The 19,812-nt window shown below is 42.3% G+C and overlaps 1 protein-coding gene across 1 annotated transcript in view; it reads right to left on the bottom strand.

The window, feature by feature from the left end:
• T265_11830 (hypothetical protein) overlaps window positions 1–14,035 on the bottom strand; it is a gene marked incomplete at both ends in the record, with an annotated part of 19,314 nt that extends 5,279 nt beyond the window's left edge. Inside the window, 10 exons of the mRNA XM_009178614.1 lie at window positions 975–1,052; window positions 2,163–2,252; window positions 3,987–4,108; window positions 4,869–5,001; window positions 5,950–6,020; window positions 7,347–7,387; window positions 9,276–9,355; window positions 9,854–9,935; window positions 10,789–10,886; window positions 13,841–14,035. Coding sequence (XP_009176878.1) covers window positions 975–1,052; window positions 2,163–2,252; window positions 3,987–4,108; window positions 4,869–5,001; window positions 5,950–6,020; window positions 7,347–7,387; window positions 9,276–9,355; window positions 9,854–9,935; window positions 10,789–10,886; window positions 13,841–14,035 — 990 coding nt within the window. The remainder of the gene's footprint in view (window positions 1–974; window positions 1,053–2,162; window positions 2,253–3,986; window positions 4,109–4,868; window positions 5,002–5,949; window positions 6,021–7,346; window positions 7,388–9,275; window positions 9,356–9,853; window positions 9,936–10,788; window positions 10,887–13,840) is intronic.
• Window positions 14,036–19,812: the final 5,777 nt, after the last annotated feature.

Raw genomic sequence — 19,812 nt, 5'->3', positions numbered from 1 at the left:
GGAAACAAAACATTTATTAACAACAGGTGCTCTTACAATGCCGAATGAAAGAATTGTCTTCCTAGACTATTCAGTGTTAAGATGAAATAATTCCACTCCACTCGGTTTCCATAGTTACGCAAAGTGTCGCGGAAATTCAGTCGCCCGTAAGTCATTTTGGGTAGGCAGAACAGCAATAAACTTTTCATATATTTTGCTAAACATTTGGAACGGGATCTCAACTATCGTGTGTTATTTTATGCCGTGAACAAATCCAACCAATATTCTTAATGAGACAACGCGCTTTGGCAGAAATAGGTAGCTTTTGTGTTCAGCAAGTGATAATGATTAGTGGTAAATACCATGTTCGATCGGGAGGTATAACATAAAATCCACGAATAATTGCAATCAGATAAATGCTTGTCCCTTGGATTGAAAGGTTTTCGACATCAGCCCGATTATCACTGACCATGCTACAGGTAATCATCAGAAGCTCCATGTGTTTGATTTACGATTTGTGTTTATGTAGACTGGCCGCTATCCATCTAATTGCGTGGCTATCTATCTGTTAGTCTGCCAGTCTGTCTGTCAGTCAATTTGTCAACTAGTTTGTCAGTTTGACTGTTTATCTATCTGTCTATTGGCCTATGTATCTGGCTATCTATCTGGCTAACTATCTATTTATCTATCTATTCATCTATCCATCTATTTATCTATCTATGTATTTATTTAGCAATCTATTGAGTTATATGTAGAAAACCACATGAAAAGGGTTCTCGGATGGGCGCTGTTGGTCGCAGTAACTCTTGTTTCCAACAAAAGAAAACATCCTAATTGAGGTTATTGATCAGTCCTGATTTAGCACTGTTTGTCGATATTAAATGGGACTGTAGGCTTTTCTGCCTCCGAATTGGCAGCTTATTAGAATGTCATTGTAGTGTGTAGTAGTCGCTTGGTTTTTTGAAGAAATATCGAACACGGCACCGAGTACATACTTGTATTGTGCTGTCATTCCGGTACATGGGTAAGTCATAATGACCTTGGAATTTTCCAACTGGGAGACTTTTCATCGCCTGAAATAAACAATAAACAGCCACCTATCAGTGTATTATCAACGAAGATGGCACCCTGATCAATACACCCTTAAACCGTAGTTTTACACCCTAGTACTCACTTGTTCACGTTGAAACATCCGACTGATCAAGAGACATTGATTCCGAAACCGTTTCGCAAATATGAAGGTGTTTCATTAATGTCCACCTAATCAAAATTGCTATCACCTAAGTTTGCTTGTTCGGGTCCATGATGAAGTTCAAATCTACATTGACTAAATTTCTGCGAATTGGACTGAAGCGCAGTATCCGACGTGTCGATGTGGATTTCGAATGTGCGCTTGGTTGAGCGTGTGTCTGAATCACGTAACACAGTCAGCAAGTTCACCAACGGCGTCGCCACACAGTATAGTTTAAACTTGAATTTCATCACGATGAGTCCCGGACGTGCTTCTATTAATCATCTGTACCCATGTTGTTTTACATTACCAAATATTGCTGCCCAGCAGAACTTTCTTATTTGAATAAATATTTCGCTTTTTGAGGAAGCCAATCTATGCTGGAAAACCGAGAAGAACTGAATAGGTGTTTTCTCGTTATTGGGAGTCAGAAGAAGTGTGTACCTCACCCCAGTAGATATTTGATAAACGTTCTGCCACAAGGGACTTAGCTGCATTGTGATTGGCTTTCATTTAGACAGCAAAAAACGTCACATCTTTCAGTCACGGAAATCCACATCGCCTGATTACGTATACTAGCTCCTTGAGTTTTAACTTTTCCGGTGTAAGTTTCAGGAATCGTGTCAATTCATTCTTCCTCCGAGTTACTTGTCGTTGGTTCATAAAGTTTTGACTTCTGTTTGTACAATAAAGCAGGGACAAATTTTGCATAAAGCACCAATGCCATTGCTTGGTTATCGGGAAAGTGACACCGGCGGGCATGGTTATCTAAATGGCTGGACTAGCTACCTTGCTGAACTTCGTCTATGGAACCTGAAATCCCAATCAGCTATTTCCCACTTGACCGGCAAATTTCAAAGATATCGAAATACAACCGTCATTTAATTTCCATAACAGTTTGGTCTCTCACAAGTAACTTAACTGAATTTCTCCGTGACAGTGTGTGACTCACCATCTCACCGTACCTCATCACGTGACTATATGCTGTTCTTTTTTTCACTTCCTCGTACTGTTGATCCAGTGTATGCGTTTTCAAGTCATGCTGGACGTGGGAGAGAGATAATGACAAAGGCAGGCTATGTGAAGTATGTGAATACGCTTACGCAATTTTAAGATTGATCCAATGTACGCAAAACCGTGAAACTATCAACGCCGGGTCACCATATCATTCGCTGTCTCCAGCCAAGAACTGGAAGGGTCAAGTGGACCCAATTCTGAAAGGCGAAACACACCAACAGTATTCAAACCTTTCATTCAAACCTTTAATTCCTTCTTGTCACGGCAAGTTGAATTCATCTCTAGGTTATGACAATCCGGACTGAGCACGGAATCCGACACCCTTCCCAATTTTCAGTAACTAAACATGCCCACTGCATGGCACAGCTAACTTTTGTGAGAAAGCAGGATACGCGTTTTGAATAAAGAATCGTCTGCTAGTGTAGCAATTAAATGTCATTCATTTGTGATGAATCAGGTCATGTGAGAATAATAAAAACTCGATTGACGATGACCCAACACCCGAGTGAATGTCTATCCGACCAAATTCGTTTCGACAGATTTATTGAGACGACGGCGTTCAGGAGATCCATTGTTACCATCATCATCAAAATGATCATCCACGTCATCATTGTCAGCATCCGTATTCAACACTGACGATTCCCTGTGGGCATTCAAATTCATTCGAATTCCTTTTCCAAAGAAAAGAAGTAAAATGGATGGGGAAAAACTTGGTTGGACTACCACAATAATTCTGATGCTCCGGCAGCCCAAGACACTTATTCAGGCGACCTGAATCAAAGATGACAACAAGCGCTCTACCAACATTAATTCAAGTGCACAGTTTCCAGAACATTGCCCAAACACAGGGGCCCTCAGACAGTCTTCCTCTAAGGGGGCGAGGTACACCCTCGGCACTCTGACATTTGATAGACTCTTTTATGTTCCTATGCATACCTCTCGATACCTTTGCAAAGTCAGAGGTTCACGTGATCAAGAGGATAGTTAGAAAGCTTAGATATCAAACTAACGCCTCCTTTATTTTGAAGTCATCGGGTTGTCGTGATTTCTGAATTCACGTAAATCTTGTTCATGCTTCAAAACCAAATTGGTGATGGCGTTGTTGATGGTGTTTGTGGAAGTGGTGAGTAGGCATTTGGGAACTTGGATGTATATGAAAAATTTAAAACCAGTTTCACAAACGGAGCCGTATGATTGAAAAACATTACTGCTGGTTAGGTTGCAGGCCAACGGAGAAACTTTGCCGAGCTTGATTCAAGTTAAACTTAACTGGAGCTGACACATCCAATATTGTGATACCATATGTTCGATCTACATTCGGAGGTTGAATTTTGGGATGGATAGACAAGTTCATGTTGGTGGAACCGGTAAAGTCTATGTTGCCGAGTAAGTCAAAACCTGCGAAATTTTCCTTACCAGAATGATAGCTGCATAGGCGGAAGCATCCATGTGCACGACTAATGGGGCATAAGATGAGAAACATACATCTGCTCGGCTCATAACAAACGAGTTCCAGAAGCCACAACAAAACCTTGGGCTTCGTTTTCACAAAAGGTCACTAGAATTGCAGACTACAGAAGATACCTCGCCCCACCCTCATCCAAAGATATATATTTACAAAGAGATTATAGCTAACACATTAGAACTAAACAAATAAGTGTTTTACAGTACCTAGTGGTTTACCACTTGCTCCTGACTACCACCGGATTATCCGTCCACAGCTGATGGGCTTATCTGCAGCAGTTCTGCTAATACTTACGTATTCCGAATCTCCGATCCAGGCGTACGCGTATTCGCTCGCTAGACAAACATCGATGTACTTGTCACTACAAAAAACAGACCAGGATTGTCCGTCTTCATTGGCTGATGTTGTCACGTAGACTGCAGACACAAGATAATACAGGTCACCATTAAATATGCGTAAAAGATTGAAGCAAATTGTTGTCAAACATATCCTGTGACTCGCAGAAATCATGAAACCGCATGGATTCTGGAACTGAAGCACTTCTCAGAAGATCTCTGACAACTCCTTGTCAGATTTTATGGTTTTCCCGCCTCTTTTGGCGAACCAGGTATGAGAAGAACTCGACTTTCCATATAACCAAATTCATTCTTGAACCCAGGCTGGACGGACTGGCCAAACACTCTCATGAACGAGACGTTTCGCTGGGTTCGTTTGGTTCAGCTCGTAAAAACCAAATCAGTATATGAATGTATAATCTGTATTTTTGTTGCATGCAAGCGTCTAACCCGTTGACTGATGGGCTTAGGTGTAAATTTTATAAAATAGCGCGATCTATTCACAATCTACTAAGACGGTATCTACCTGCAATGGCACCAGCTGTACAGGGACACCAAAATATCGCAGGTGTTTTACGAATTACACAATGATTTTCTGCAGCGATATGCAACTAATTCGTCAGCAGAAGTGACAACAATCATTGAAGGCTGAATATTGTGTAATCTTTGGCTAAACGGTTGTTGAGGGAGAAAGTACTTCCTTACAAGTATCACAAAGAAGACAAGGAAGCACCAAGATTGTTGTACTGACAAGTGCAGTATTTTAACCGTACTTGAAGGACATTCTAAGTCTATTACTCAGGATCTGCAAAACAACCAGCCAAAAGTTTACGCCACTTACTTCCCACATTTTTCGGAAGAATATTTCGAAACAGAGAACCAGATTGGCAAGCCTCCACGTACAGCACCAATTTGTTGTACTTTTTTTTCGAATGCATGTGGGCGAGGAGCCCGTTCAACTCCACGGCATCCAGCTGTCGCAACACACGAACGAAAATTCTCATGAAAGGGCGAGGGCGCATGGATAAGAGCATGAACTAAAGATTTCGAACCCAACCTCAGCATTTCGACTGTTCCCGTCTGGGTTTTGGCAAGCAGACTGCAGACACAAGATAATACAGGTCACCATTAAATATGCGTAAAAGATTGAAGCAAATTGTTGTCAAACATATCCTGTGACTCGCAGAAATCATGAAACCGCATGGATTCTGGAACTGAAGCACTTCTCAGAAGATCTCTGACAACTCCTTGTCAGATTTTATGGTTTTCCCGCCTCTTTTGGCGAACCAGGTATGAGAAGAACTCGACTTTCCATATAACCAAATTCATTCTTGAACCCAGGCTGGACGGACTGGCCAAACACTCTCATGAACGAGACGTTTCGCTGGGTTCGTTTGGTTCAGCTCGTAAAAACCAAATCAGTATATGAATGTATAATCTGTATTTTTGTTGCATGCAAGCGTCTAACCCGTTGACTGATGGGCTTAGGTGTAAATTTTATAAAATAGCGCGATCTATTCACAATCTACTAAGACGGTATCTACCTGCAATGGCACCAGCTGTACAGGGACACCAAAATATCGCAGGTGTTTTACGAATTACACAATGATTTTCTGCAGCGATATGCAACTAATTCGTCAGCAGAAGTGACAACAATCATTGAAGGCTGAATATTGTGTAATCTTTGGCTAAACGGTTGTTGAGGGAGAAAGTACTTCCTTACAAGTATCACAAAGAAGACAAGGAAGCACCAAGATTGTTGTACTGACAAGTGCAGTATTTTAACCGTACTTGAAGGACATTCTAAGTGCTATTACTCAGGATCTGCAAAACAACCAGCCAAAGGTTTACGCCACTTACTTCCCACATTTTTCGGAAGAATATTTCGAAACAGAGAACCAGATTGGCAAGCCTCCACGTACAGCACCAATTTGTTGTACTTTTTTTTCGAATGCATGTGGGCGAGGAGCCCGTTCAACTCCACGGCATCCAGCTGTCGCAACACACGAACGAAAATTCTCATGAAATGGCGAGGGCGCATGGATAAGAGCATGAACTAAAGATTTCGAACCCAACCTCAGCATTTCGACTGTTCCCGTCTGGGTTTTGGCAAGCTATCAGTGTTTCTGCCCTCGTACTTCATTAGGTGGAATATCAGCTACGCACCGAATAGGTGTTCCAGCTGAAGGACTATTGATTTTTTGGAATACCGTTTAAAGGAATCAGATGAAAAACAAATTTTGAATGTGTTTTGCTTAGTAAACCTACTGATTATTATGTTAACCGTGTTTTCGTACCCCGGTATATGAGTGCCAGCATTTCTCTTACGGTGTTGGTCAGCTATACCGTTGACGGTACTGTGAACATATTTTGAAAAGGGCGTCAAGGACCATTATTAGAGTGAATAACGTAGCAGTCACAAAGTCAGAATTATGAATGGGCACTTTGAATGACTGCTTTCCATGTCACTTCGAATGTCAATTTGACCACCGTTTTCAAACATTTGTTCCATTCACCAGCCTATGGAGAGTATTTTGGCCCCAATCCAAACTGAACGCTTTCAAAAGTGATCTCAATACAAACAGTCTGTAAGTGGTCCAAATGGAACGCCAATTCACACGACTCATGGATATTTTTCATTTGAGGGGTTGTCACTCGAGGAGTCAGTCATCAGTGGTGTGGATCCGTTGATTGAAGACGTCATGCCTGATCAAGTTATGTCCTGATCAAGTGCGGACAAATCAGCCTGACGTTTGGCTGTCCGTGTCCGAACGGTTTAATATTGCAACTACTGTACGCACCGCTGATGGATCCCAATGGGGATTGAATCCCGGGTTTTCATAACAGATTGGTTTTCCATACAGAAATACGGAGTATGTTGTCTTGTCAGGAAGACATTACCTGATGCGTTCATCATGAGTGACTGTATGCGACTAGCTTCTTTCCTTACAATAACTACCCTTGCTCAGAAGTCTAAATGGATTGACCGCGAAATCATGTGAGTTGAGTGATCTAAAATGAGTAAAAGAAAATCTACTTGACGGTATCACCAAAACTACCGGAAATATTACTGGGATATCACATTTAGGAGACACGTCCGAACATCGCGGCTTGTGTTCCATTTTTCGGTTTATGTGTGGCCCACTGTTGACCATAAAGTCTCACTTATAAACAATTACCAAAGATAATTCACCAACATATGTTTACCTAAGCCTCTCCAAGCCGCTCCTCCTCTAGATTCCTATCGAAAAACTATAGTGGTTACAATAATTTAGAGAACGTACGTGTTCTTCTTGGATGGCAATGTGGGAAGCCCCACCGTGGCCAGAGAAGAAGATGAACACGTTGTCATCAGGACCGCTGTAAGTAAGCAGAAATGTTAAGGTGGACTTGAAGCGGAAATTATTGGTTGGCACAATTAAAGCACGACAAAAAACGGCGGAAATAGGAAGATAGTGAATCCACCGGTCATAATATTGAATTGTCCACGCTACTGGATATAATCCGTAGTCAAATTAACTTTGACCGGTCTGCTTTTTGCATGGCCACATGAATGCAGGAATGAAAATTCTATTTTCGGACGTCCGTTGGTTTATTGTTCATTCACATGGTATAATAGCTTTTATGATTTTGAATGCATAAAGGTGACTAGATGCAGTTTTATATTTCACGTAGTTTGTTTTATCCTCTTGCCTGTGAAACGGTCACGCTCAGCTATTTCGAAATCATACTCTTACTAACATGATTATGTCTGTGCATGAAAGTATCTAAACTACTGAAGAAATATTTTAACCAACGAGAGCCAACCCTACATTTTAAACCGGGATGTCCAAGAGGCCATATGGTTTTATATGAAACTATCCAAGATATGTTCTGTTCGCTGGTCTTCGATCAAGTGGACACCCGTCGGTTCTCTGATCCCGATGATCATCTTGCAAATGTTTCATCACCAACCGAAGTGGCATCTTGAGTAAATGTATTAGTCGACAGTTCCTCCAAACCCGTCTGGTTTTATGTGGCTGCGACTGGTTGACGAGAGCATAAAGTTTGCGGGGTTCAATTGGCCCAATTCGATGTGCACTGCGTTGTGTTTTTCATTCCCTGAATTTGATAGGTTCTTTCAGTAGATTCTGTCTGAGGACCCATTGGTAGCGGTCCGACTGACCGGTTACTGAGTATTTATTTTGCGGTCCGCCTTCCCCACATTTAATAGACTCTCAATCAGACTTCAGGTTTTGGTACTTCATTTTGCTCGGTTTGTTCTGAATTTATTTTGGGCTGTCGCCTAATTTTCAGGGTCCGCTTGGCCAAATGCTCTTCCCCTGATAGGCAGAAAAATAGAGCAGATTGCTCCGAAATGGAAGATATTAAAATAACTTCGAGCTCTCCTTGAATAAATCTTTGTATAACATTCGCCAGTTTCCAAAATACGAACTGTTAGACTCACAAAATGGCTAGCAATAAAAATGTTTTTGAATGTGACCAACGAAATATTCTGCATGAAAGTGTTGATTTGCAGGAAACTAGCTTGCTAAAACAGGATATACTGTGAAAACTCCATAGTGTACGCAACCGTCAATATAGTGCTCCTGACCAATTATTACTTTGCGGATGGGTCAGGAATGTGTTTGTTTAAAATGGAGTGCTTTGGGAGGGAACTCTCCACTTCATGCTATTGTCAGGATTGGCGAAATATCAGAGTAGGTCTATATGAACAGCTACCAGACCGCTGCTTTGGAATGGTGACCAAACAGAACGCGAGGCACAAAGTTCCCGGAAGCGATGCTGAATGACCGAAGACCACCAACTAAAATGAAGCTCTTGAAGAAGTATTACTGACCAGTGTTCTTAAAAATTTAGACCTCAAATAGTTTCACGGGAACTGAAAATATATATTCGATCATTCATCGCAGCCCCTCAGGAAGTATCGGTCACTCAGAAAACCCGCAAAATAGTGGGTGATTACGGATTTCGGCGGAGTTGCAAATCCAAACGGTGTGTACGTGACCTATGCAGATGATATGATTATAACGCATAGTCCGATATTGAAAAAAACCGTGTTTCCTTTAAAACGAAGCAAATATTTTGACTGACTCTGGGGACCTTCAATTAAACAGATGATGTATCAATTTATTTACTAAAATATAAAACTCGCAGTTCATCAATCCCAGAGGTCTAGCCTGGAACACTAGGATTCTAGCTGTGTTCTGCCGGTTCATCAGCAACATCCACTTGCGCGCAAACTCACCTTTCCAGCACCTTCTTCTTATTGGCTGCAAGTTTCTGATCGCCTTTTAATACTTTCGCGAAGTTATCCCGTGTGACATCCTAAAACAGATGAACACGCATGATTAAGTACACCTGCGACAATTGTTCTCCACACTCATTCTATTCCCAGTATCCATCCACTTTCAGCCTAAGATATTATTCAAATCTAGGATCTGCTCACCATCTTCACTCATTATTTCCACGATTGTCGCTGTATGATAAAAGCTGAAGAATTCGATTTTTGGTCTGTTTGCCAGGCCCAGTGTTGGTAGTTGAGTTGAACATGGACTACCTGGAAGCATTACCTCAGTAGCTAAGGAATACAAGTAGCCGCCATCTTGAAGTGAGTGCCACTTATCAGCACTGAACTGAATCCCACATTTTGGCCTATAACCTTATGGATAGTGTTCGCTCAAGCACATTTACCATTCTGTAATATGGTAAAACTGATTAGTCTGTCCGACGGTTTGTCTTCTGTAGTGTTTTCTATAGTGTCATTTTACTTGCACCTTGTGTAAACTGATGCAGAAATTCATTCGCACCGTAACTCGCACTTACTTTTCCACGATAGTCAATTTCCACACCCTGGTAGACATCCTCGTGCAGGTAGTCATGGAACACTTTGCCTTTAAACGGATTTCTGGAATGAAAGATTGGAAAGTGGCAGTGCTATTTTTGAGAGAAATTAACATGTCGATCGGAAATAAAAAACAAGCGCTAACAATTTATGTTGGAAGTTTGTCCCCGGGCTTTTCTTGGAATAAATTTTCACGACGATTTGTGAACCTTCTGCCACACATTCGATTAACTAACAATCATTTAGGCAGAAATAAGTTAGTTATCCTACAAGTATCCCGATACAGTGCACAATAAGGAAGGTGACAAATGTGGTGTGAAAAGGTAATCATGTTAGTTAACTTTACTTTGCAACGCCACCAGTATTAGAGTTTGTTTCAGCATCTTCTAATGCGGTGCCCTCAAATGAAATTCGATCGGACAATGAACAACTTACGATTTTCAGAACCTGCAGGTGAGATCAAACATTCTACGTCTAGTAAATTTCTTCTACTTATGCCGGCAATCGACTGTATTACAAAATGTTAAGCTTACTAGTCTGTCTGCTTAATGTTCGCTCAAACGACGAACTTATCGCGATTAATTTCACATTACTGAAAAACTAAATGAGGACATAAATTTAGCATTAACACCAGCAATGATATACCAAGATGGCTGCACTTTGACCTGGCATCAATTGTGCTGATAATATTGGGGTTCTGTGGCGTTCACAGCCATGACAATGCATGAACCAGGAGACATTTTTACACATCTCACGTGACGCACGCAAATTCATAATCATATGCACCCACAGTTTATTCATGATTTACATCTATGAGAAATATGGCTCAACGGTGCGACGTTTTAAAGTAAAAAACGAACCGCGTTTTGACCATTGTAGTTGTTATCGGATAGAAAATTTTGTACGTGATATTTACTTGGGATTGTTTGCAATGTCGTCGTAGGCGAAGGTAATTATATTCTCCGCTGGAACTTTGTTTTTACGCACGATTTGATACGCATGGAAAACGTCAGCCTGAATGAGAACACAAATGATACGTGAATTAAGGATAACGGGCAGAGTGAGGCATGGGGGATAAAGGAGGCAAACGGGGTATGTAGAATAATCCCGTTATCCCAACAGTATTGAGATGCATTATTCCGAACACAGGACATATTATTCTACTCTGTAAGGGCTTCTGTGGACCCCAGTTGCACATTCAGTCAAGCGTCAGAACCTGTGCACCGGATCCTTGCAGTTTTGAATTCCCTTGACTTTGAAAATACCTCCGAATCTGTAAGTCGCTTGTGTACTAGATAAATAGTCAGATTGCGGTTAAACTCATTGCAATAATATACTGCCCACTGCATCTTAAGAATGGATAGGGACGAACTGATTTTGTTAAACATCTTCAATACGATCCTCAAAACACCCCTCGAGCAAATGGTGCTTCAGTGGACGAACGACTTCGATCAGTAGCGGTCCAAATGTTGATTCCAAAATTGTATATAAGTACTTGTTCAGAGTGTCTTCATGAGTTTTCATCAGTCAGGTTAAAAACCCAAAACTGTCCGTTTCGGCTATGTAAAAAAGATATAGGTACATTTTCGGTGATTTAATCATTTTCACATGCTCTATGAGTGTTTTACCGGAAGGCTTTCTCGACTGGATCGGCCCTTAATGGCTCAGTGACTAGGTGATCAAGGTTGGTCATTTCTTTGCCAAATAAGGTCATCAGAATTACCATGGATAACACCCTTGCACCTGGAATATATTTCATTTAAAACCATTTTAAATGACGGTGAATCCTAAAAGAACCTCGTAGATCGTTCATGCTCCCTCGTTGACATTATTTCCACTCGAACTAAAAAGCTACCGTATCTGCGTCTGTCAGAAAGAGGTCGGATCTCACAGTGACTTGACGGTTTGTGCGTCTCAGTTACCCACTGAGCAGAGTATATGGGATACTCACAGATCCTCCCATACCAGGTTGGTCTATGGGTAGAAGTCCTCCAGGTTGGGGGCTTGATATGATTTCGGTTTGGGAATTTGGGATTCCCTAAATGCCTGCATAATCCACCACCAATTCGGGAATGTACCAGTGTAAATGGGCTTTCGGGATGAATGCCTTAATCGTGGATCCTAAATAGCCTCTCTTATATGTCCGGGTGTCGTGGAGTACAGGCGCATACTAGTGATGACAATGCGAACACCCTGCTGTCTTTTCCAAGTTGCGCTCAGCGTCTAATGGAAGAAGTTTGTTAAGAAACTTGTGGAACCGCTACAAGAGCATGATATTTAATGAAGGCGCGTGAAAGCTGAAAAGAAATTTCGAGAATGTTCGGATTTTAAAACCGATGCGCAAGTGGAACGCCTACTTTCCTGTCCAATAGTTTATGGCTGTTCAGTTGATGTTTGCAAACAAACCACTTCGCTATGAAGGACTTTCCTCATTACCCTGGTAGCATCACAGCCTGTTTTCTAGCATGGATTGCCCGCTCACAAATAATATCATGTCGCATCGGCCGTGAGTGTTGTCATCAAACAGATGGCGACGTCTGCTGTCAACCGCAGCTCGCGTCATCGAAAAAAGGCTATTGATGAAGCCTTTATTGCTTCTGCTTCAGATATACGGCATTTTCGCTTTCCTCATTCTGGTGCCAGGGATATCCATATAGTTCCGTTCTTATAACTAAGGGATCAGTTTGCCTCCCAATGTCGTCAGCTGCAACATCCGCGGTCAACTCAGTTGCAACAGCTTTAAAAGCTCTAAAAGTATTCGTCAGTTTGTCTGTCACTGTTTATTGCATTCGCTCTAAAACAAAATGGGTAGCATATTTTTGCACTGGGTTCGCCATCGCTTTCTTCTTAATGAGGATTAAAATGTTCACTACAGTTGCTGAACTGCATCACTTGCGTGTTTCAGCTCACTGTCACCTGCATGATACGGAAGCAAGTGTTGCTACTTTCAATGAGTTTGACGCGGCATACGTTGTGAAGTGAATGTTCCCTTAGCCTTATCACGTCATTTGGCGAAGAACTTTAAAGACAGAGTCACCACTAGGAAGCAGGATTCCAGTCAGGAATGAGATGTGTGGAAGACAGCTTTTAGTCGAAACAACGACAGGCGTACTATAGCCCCTCTATCTTGTCATTTCCTGACTTCGATAATAATATACTCGATATTCTCGTTCAAGATTGCAGCGAAAGATAGTGGCAATAAAATATTACCAAGTGAATCTTAGGAATGGGTACAGATATATTTGAAACGTATGAAATTTTTTCATGCGATTCTCATGCAAATGATTCCGGAATGAACAAACGGATTCCATCAAAGCGCCTCTCCATAATATTAATCATATTTGCGTGGCTTCATCGTACCAAGTTGTATACAATTATGTGCTCACATCGACTAGCGAAAGAATAGATCTGTTTGGGGTAGCAACTAATTTTGTTCCTACGCCAGTGGACTATTTGAGATTTCTGACACCTGGTTTGTTCATCCGGTCAACTGAGGCTAAGGTATTGCGGAGTCTGAGAGCGCATCGGTAACACAACGAAGCTCCAAAGAATGGGTAAATGCTTAGTGGGGGCCGTCGAAATACTCTTGTGGTTATGCAAAACAAACCTTCTACGCACATCAGCTATTTCACCCAACATAACGATTTTGGTATCCTACTAACATGAATCACGGTATGCACATTAGTATTCACCGGTGAATCGACCCACCCAACGCAACTTATCTCTTCATGCCATAGAATTACTGACGAAAACCAACACAAGCTACGCAATGTGTGTCCATTAGTGTGTCCATTAGTCGTGGCTTCTGTGCACCGCCTTCTCGAGTGAAATGTCACGATCATGGTAAAAATTCGGTGAGACAGCTGATAGTGTACCACTGGTTTTAATTTCCACTTTGAAAACCCATTCTTGCGGGATTTTGATCAACGTTCTAGCCTCAAAACTGTGACAAACCAACGGAAACCTACTTGATGTCGATAATTTTCCCAGGCATTGGTACCAGCAACGAGGACAACCCAGTTCTTCCACGGAATGTTGTTAAATGTGGATGACCAATTTTGGACACCGACGGCGTCCAACCAAGATAGGTGGTTGATGCAGAACAAGAACCCAAATAGAAGCGAACAACGACGCATCACGTTCAGGTTTACTTGAAGCTTCATATGCCTGAAATTTTATACTGTGCATCTCGTGTGAATTGCACTTTGCCTTACTCATGTATGCCGATAGTGGAAAAAAACTGTCCACCAGGCATTCAATAGGTCTGTGGTAGATAGTTCCACCAAACCAGGATATGGTGGGCCATTGATCACCTTGCTCAATGACTGATCATTTTTGCAAACTCACTTTCAACACTGTGCACACGAGTAATATGTGGCGTTTTCTAGGACAAACGTGACTTATTTCGTTAAGCGCATAAGCGCTTCACACAGTAGTGAACAGCAAACGGAGTCTGCATCCGGATTTTGCGTAGTAGCTGGCATCCTATTGACTTTGTTTCAGCGAGGCAATGATTCGGATTTCTGTATTTGAAAATCGAAGGGAAAATGTGTGTTTGCATTAAATGAACCTAATTTGATATTTCATAGAAGCTGTGTATCTTCTCACAGAGTAAATCGATGGTTTCATGACGTTTCCTGTTGACTTATATGTGTGACATCTAAGGTCACACAAAGTCTTGAGCTAGGGAATTTACTTCGATGAAACCGGCGGTGAGCTGTTTGTGGGTTTTCAGCAAACGTATGAAGTCTGTGTTGCGTCCAAAATAAACAAATTTAGCACGAGCTTCCCCAGCGCCTGTCTACCTGTTGGCGTTTACCTCGTTAGTATACCGCGACACGCATACAGAATACGTTTTTACAGCCAGCTATTAGTTGTTTTTGGTTAGCTGCCTGTGCTTAACCTTGGATCCAAATGGGGACAGATCACAAGGATAAAGCCTCTAAACCAAATGTCTGTCTACCACAGTCCATAAGACGAACAAGGGATATGGGAATTAGAAATGAATTTCTTGCGACTTTGTTCGAACTTGCAATAATCGGGAAATGAAATGCTACACCTGGTAGCACAAAAATGAAGAGTCATTACTCATTATCGCATCAAATCGGAATAAAGGTCCGTGGTTTCTTTGTCATGATAATATTAAACAGTGAAACTACGAGGTACCCCAGCCAGGGTAATATTCCACTCGGTGTAGGTAAATAAGTGCATAGTCCGAAAGTTTTTTGTTCTTTATCAAAAACCCTTCATTGAAGCAAAGCGATTACCTGAGTAAAGCGCTCTGTGTTCTTAGGTGGCACATATACTAATCACAATTAACAACAGGTGCTTTAATGAAAACTTCCAAAGGCTCAGGGTTCTGGTAAAATGCTCAGACGGATGAACGGGTAAAAATTACGAGGATAGAGGACTCACGTGCGTGCAAAGTGATATGAATGTTAGTCATTCTACTCCAGTGCCCGGTGCATGACATCCTCGAAAGGAGTGAGGTTTATCGACAACATTCGAGGGTTGGTCGAACCCGTGTGGGCGGGTACTCATGAGCAAGATGGATCCAGCACTATTTTGTGCGCAGCCAAACAGAAAATCACCCAATCCTTACTACACACTGCAATTTTTCCCATTCATTTACTATACATTCTTGCCAATGATTGCAGTTAGTATTCGGAGAAATTTCTTCAACCGGAAATCTATTTCAAGGAAATTTTGAAACCATGGAATATGTGGTTGAAGACAATCGTAAATTAGTGAGTATTGAGACAACTAAACTGCATGAAGGTCAATATTGAGTTAGAGCATGAACATTCAAAGAAAATACATTCATGAAGCAAACAATTGCGCTTGGTAACGACAGTGTGACGGCCAAGCTTCTAAATATTCGGTTTCCGTACGGTTCCGTTTGACCACCCGTGGAAACAAGAGAACGACCGCTTTCAAGTAGGTTGTCACGTCATGGTACCAAGGTTATTGGTCGTAAGAATGTAGCAACCTTCCATCTACAATTTTGTATCCAGTATGTAACTTTGCTGAGAAGACTGCACGAAGCCAGCTCGTTGTCCGTTCTGTGGCAGTCCATCTGTTGTTACGTCCGATGAACAGACTAACTGATGGACAGCGAGTTGACCCATCACAGTGGCTAGTATTTTCACCGATTGTCAAAGGTTGAATTAGACGTTCAGCTTGTATAAGGATCGACCGAGTAGAGGGAAGTTGTGTTCCAAAACGCAAACTCCGTAGAACGTTTAAAACGGATTTATCCAAACCGCTGTAATAGGTCCGATTTTTGAAGGTCAACACGATGCAAAATTCGCGTACGCGCCAAGCATGATCAGAAAAGATATCAGGTGTTTCGGTCTGTGGGGAGTGAGCACATATTCACATGATTCGCCCGGCCAAACGACTACCTAACGCTTTGAACACCACTTATATTCTCTAGAAAGTCAACTCCCGTCTTCAAACTCGAATAAGTACTAATTGTTTGGCAAAACTATTGCGATAGACGAACGCAAAGAAGAACACCCGCTGTTCTGAATCTCCGAAGGGGACAAAGTTTCTCAATGGCAAGTGGCACGCAGCTTATGTTGCGCAATAAACCATTTATCCTACATTCAGTAACTACCGTTGTAAAACTACTTGCTAATAACAGTGAACCTCTAGAGTGTAGCCAATATAGAAAATATGTGAACAATTTGCGAGCACGAATGCTTCATACTTCCACATGAAATGATTCATCACGCCATCCTCGAGCAATCAAAATTAGAGAAATCAGCAAAATGTAAAGAACTAATCAGTTTTCAGCTGCTCACCCGAACTGCTTATTCGAATTGAAACTCCTGGCAGTTTGGATGTCACAACAAACGATTGTCATTCCCTTCAATGATAGATGAATGTATTAAATTATGTCAAACGGTTCACTCGATCAACGACACAGTTCTACAGTAAAATGCATCACAATGCGTCTGCAAGTAAAAATAATTATCAGATGGTGAAATACAGGGCAAGAGGTTGGTTCTCCTAAGCCCGTCGGTTACTTTATGGATTTTGTGTGCTTGCACTACGAAACGAAATGTCCGAAGCAGTTTTGTACACGAATACTCTAGACTTTGGTCATCGGAAACTAAACGATCGGATAAGCTTGACCCGCTGGCGAATTAGAGACCAAAAAAACTGCACGGATTAAGTGCGAGCTTTGTAAGCCATCAATATGGTTTGCTGCCCCAGTGCAAAATTTATGTTTCGGTCAGAACAAATCAACAATAGATTTCAAATCCAGCGGATTAGATTAAGAATCAACCAGTAAATGCATTTTAAATGAAAATCCACGTGTCAGTATGATGAGGCGGTTCAAGGGGGGCAAGAGAAATACCGGTTCTTACTTGACCAATTTCATCGCCAGGAAGCAGCATTCGTTGGATTAGCGCCTTGCGTGAAGGTGCTGGTGCATCTGATAGGGCAGTTGGCTGAGACGTTCCTGGAAACTTTCCAGTCACGGGACTGCAAAGGTGGTTGAACAGTGGACGAACTGTTGACCGGAGTTGACCAACTCGCAGAACATCTTGCAGCGATACAGACGGAAACGCGGAGGTGCACTTGAACGAGCCGGTGATACAGAGGTGGCAGACCAGGCATCATCGTTGCACTCGTACGCGAACACTTTACATAATAAGAATTTAGAATACTTCTTTTAGTCGGGTGGGATATGATTAGCTCCGTGCCAACCAAGATGTTATCTAGATAAATGGAAAGAGAGAGTTGTGCTTGATTGATGGATGTTAGGAATATTGTTGAGTCGAAGAGGGAACAAAGCTAAATACAGTGTGTGCGCACTAGCCCTGAGAACGCGATAAAACGGCGTTTACATTTTAGCATACCCAAATTCAATTTGGACGAATGTCTTCTGGTTTGCCTAGGGCATTATTCACATTACGGTGTTTCATGCTTCGTTCACCGAATGACCCTAGAATGCTGCCGTGTATGCAAACGATATCGTTGTGTACAGCGACCCAGTATCCCAGAGCCCGCAGTTCACTGCGGCTGTACTGAAGCGGGTTCGGACGCTGGCCTGCGGATAAATGAAGCTAATGCACAACTCACTAAGAAATCCGTATTACTACTGGGATATAAATTGGGTCTCGGACACGGCGTTTACATTTTAGCATACCCAAATTCAATTTGGACGAATGTCTTCTGGTTTGCCTAGGGCATTATTCACATTACGGTGTTTCATGCTTCGTTCACCGAATGACCCTAGAATGCTGCCGTGTATGCAACCGATATCGTTGTGTACAGCGACCCAGTATCCCAGAGCCCGCAGTTCACTGCGGCTGTACTGAAGCGGGTTCGGACGCTGGCCTGCGGATAAATGAAGCTAATGCACAACTCACTAAGAAATCCGTATTACTACTGGGATATAAATTGGGGGACGGACGAGTTATCTTAATGCCACGATTGCTGCTCCGCTGAATCCCACAATACCCAGACACGGATACGTGCTCGCTGTTCCAACGGACGCTAGTCAGCGGCGCATTCCTAACGCATTGAAGGGAAGTTATCGAATATGTCTGTCGAGGCCTAACTAGGGCTGCAAATGATTACTCGCCCATTGAGAAATTATACCAAACCAACTTCTGGACGTTGGATAGTGAAGGTCATACCTGATTGGTCAATTGTTTCACGTCAAAACCAATAGCAAACCCCTGGAGTAGAGCAGAGCCTCAAGAGATCCAGGTTGCGAGAATTCCATGTCATTTTCCAGAACCTGGCATGGAAGTGGCTGATTGGCTGTCAAGCACTGGGCTGAACACAAGGCTCTAGTTTCGTGAGTGGGGCAAACAGCCTCATCGTCGATCTGAATGCCAGAGGATTGGTGAACCTCCGACAGCGTCTGCGTGAGGTTGGCATAATGACCCGGTGTTGATTCGCAAACAGCCTCATCGTCGATCTGAATGCCAGAGGATTGGTGAACCTCCGACAGCGTCTGCGTGAGGTTGGCATAATGACCCGGAACGCTGTTGATTCGGAAATTGTGTTGACCGTGATACCTCACAACTTGAGACGAAATATTATCGTCAAAAAACATGAATTGGCACATACTGTGTGCACCAAGTCGAACGACTTACATCCGCATGAGGCTGGCTGGCTCGCGATGAGAAATGAGGTAATAAAATATGTGAGGTCCTGTAACCGGTATCTAATAATGAGTACGACCTGGGAAACCCATATCGTGGACCTGCCTCAAGAAATGACTATTTGTGGCCCATGATGTCATGAGCTCCTTTCCGGTGACAAGCTGCGGAAATCAGTATATCGTAACGACGACAATACACCTGTCGCGGTGAATTGACGAGGCGGCCGTGTGCAAGCATTGGGCGACGGCAATCAACAAAGTGGCAAACAATCATAACGTGGCCAAATGTGGTATGCGTAAAATGATCTCACCCAATCAGAAACCTTGCCCTGAGCGTTTTGAGCAGCTTTCTTGCTTGGTCACGCGACCCTTTCCACTCGAAATCGAAGGGGATATCGAAACACGTCACGCCGTCCGTCGGAATCATAAGTGTCATACGTTCCTCAGTGAAGTAAGATCTTTCAACTAAGTTCACTGTTGCACGATGCTTTCTCGCACACATAGGGTCCCATCTAGACAATAATACGGTTTCGATAAACCATTGCCCGCTTGTCTGCTATATACATTATTTGATTTCCCACCCGATAATTTAGTGTTCTAACTATGTTGAATAATCCAACACTGCTGGATTAACTAGAGATTAATGAACCAAACGGATATTTCTTAAAGTGCGTTTTCAAATGATGTATATCATGGTTTAGTTGCGAAAGCTTGGAAACAAGTTTTCATTCCACATTTGAAAGGTGCAAAATGTGTTGAACTGCGAAGTTTGTCCAGCAATTGAAGAACCAGCATTCAGTGCGATAATACGTT

This window comes from Opisthorchis viverrini (genome assembly GCF_000715545.1).
Source record: "Opisthorchis viverrini unplaced genomic scaffold opera_v5_606, whole genome shotgun sequence".
Lineage (NCBI taxonomy): Eukaryota > Metazoa > Platyhelminthes > Trematoda > Opisthorchiida > Opisthorchiidae > Opisthorchis > Opisthorchis viverrini.
The sequence above is the reverse complement of the archived record's forward strand: the minus strand, read 5'-3'. Positions and strand labels throughout refer to the sequence as shown.